The following is a 1,911-nucleotide window of genomic DNA, read 5'->3' as shown; positions in this document are numbered from 1 at the left end:
CCCCTGCCCCCACCACCCAGTCTGGAGCCGGCACCCCCCAGCCTGGGGGAGCCCGGGGAGCCTGCGGCCCATCCGGGACCCAGCACGGGGCCCAGCACCAAGAACGAGAATGTCGCCACCTTGTCTGTGAGCTCCCTGGAGGTGAGGGGGGCAGGGGTGGGCTGCACCCCAGCCAGCGATGGCAGGGCTGCAGCAGCTGGGTCACCCCTGCTGGGTGTGGGACCCCCACGCCGTCAGCGGGGCGGGCTGTGTTGGGACCCAGGCGTGCTGGCTCTGCCTCCCAGCTGCACCCCCCACCCCTGGCCCTGCTGGGTGTGCTGAGTACGTCTGCCATGTGGTCCCTACCCTAGGCTTGGCAGTGTGGTCTCACCCCGTTTCAAAGGGGCTCAGGGACCCACAGTCTGTACCCACGAAGCAGGACCTGCACCTTGCACAGTCGCTAGTCCAGCCCATGGGGCAGCCTGGCGGCACGTACCTGCCTAGGTCAGCCTGGAGCCTGCAGCTGACCTGGCCTCAGTCGGCCTGCAGGATGTGGTTTTGGGGGGAGCCTGTCCCCACCACCTGACTCCTGGCCTCTGGTGATGCTGCCCCGTGTCCCTGAGTTCTCTGTCGGGGGACCCAGCCATGTGGCCCCAAGTTCAGGTCTCCTTGATCCTGGGGAGTGAGTCGTGGGCAGGCGAGCTGAACACCCCAGCCCAGCCCTGGGGCTGCTCGCTGGCACCCAGCGCATAGCTGGAGGAACTGCCTCAGTGCGTCCCCAGACATGTCCCCTGGGTCTGGCCTGGTCCCTGAAGGCAGGGATGAGATGAGCGAGTCCCTGATGCCCTCAGTCTCAGGCAGGGAGAGGCGTGGACTTGTCAGGAGATTTTAGGGACCCTTGGCGAATGTTCACGAACCCCTTCTCCCTGCAGCGGCGGAAGTCGCGGTATGCAGAACTGGACTTTGAGGTGAGTCCTGGTGTCCGCCTCCCCTAGACACTTAGGGCCAGATGTGCTCTGAGCTCCCACATGGCCAGGCAGCTCCCTGGGAGCCAGGGGACGGGCAGGGCGGGCAGGGTGGGCTCCTGGGCCAGAACTCACTGTCCAGACCCCACCTGCAGAAGATCATGCACACCCGGAAGCGGCACCAAGACATGTTCCAGGACCTGAACCGGAAGCTGCAGCACGCAGCGGAGAAGGACAAGGAGGTGCTGGGCCCGGACAGCAAGGTCTGAAGGGCAGGGAGGGGCGGGATGGGGAGAGCCCTTAGGTCAGGCTTCGTCTCCCTTCTTCCTTGGCTTTGCCCACTTCATCCACTCATTCATTCATTCATTTGCCTGTCCCTGAGGGCCGGCCTGACCCTGCCATGCCAGACTCTGGAGGTCATGGCCATGCTGGGAGCTGAGCGGTCGCGAGCCTGCTCCTGCGGCCAGGGGTCTGGATTAGGGTGGAGCCAATCCAGCGCAGGGCCCCCATAGCCTGACCCGACTGTGGGGTTCGCAACCTCTGCCAAGGCTGGGGAGAGGATCTGCGCCTGCTGCTGCCCAGCTCTGTTCTGGGCTCTTGTCCTGAAAGCCTCATCCTGTCCCCTGTCCTTGTCCCCCACCTCCTGTCCCTTCCTCACTGATTCGTGTCTGCCTTCTCCCCCCGCTCCTCGGGCTCATGGCTCTCCCTCCGGGCCCCACCCCTCCTGCACTACCGGGCCACCCAGCAGCCAGAAAAGCAGCAGACGCCCAACAAGAGGCCCTGGGAGAGCCTCCGGAAAGCCCACGGGACGCCCACGTGGGTGAAGAAGGAGCTGGAGCCGCTGCAGCCGTCGCCACTGGAGCTTCGCAGCGTGGAGTGGGAGAGGTCGGGCGCCACGATCCCGCTGGTGGGCCAGGACATCATCGACCTCCAGACCGAGGTCTGAGCGGGTGGGCGGCGGCCACGC

At 66.0% G+C, this 1,911-nt stretch overlaps 1 protein-coding gene across 1 annotated transcript in view; it reads left to right on the top strand.

Annotated features, from left to right (window-relative positions):
• The window catches only part of LOC105509123 (brain-specific angiogenesis inhibitor 1-like), a 26,615-nt gene extending 24,725 nt beyond the window's left edge, over positions 1–1,890 (top strand). The window contains exons 12-15 of the mRNA XM_011938226.1: positions 21–141; positions 912–947; positions 1,100–1,207; positions 1,693–1,890. Of these exons, the coding sequence (XP_011793616.1) occupies positions 21–141; positions 912–947; positions 1,100–1,207; positions 1,693–1,890 (463 nt within the window). The remainder of the gene's footprint in view (positions 1–20; positions 142–911; positions 948–1,099; positions 1,208–1,692) is intronic.
• Positions 1,891–1,911: the final 21 nt, after the last annotated feature.

This window comes from Colobus angolensis, unplaced genomic scaffold (assembly GCF_000951035.1).
Source record: "Colobus angolensis palliatus isolate OR3802 unplaced genomic scaffold, Cang.pa_1.0 Scaffold17, whole genome shotgun sequence".
Lineage (NCBI taxonomy): Eukaryota > Metazoa > Chordata > Mammalia > Primates > Cercopithecidae > Colobus > Colobus angolensis.
This window is presented reverse-complemented; position numbering and strand designations above follow the sequence as displayed.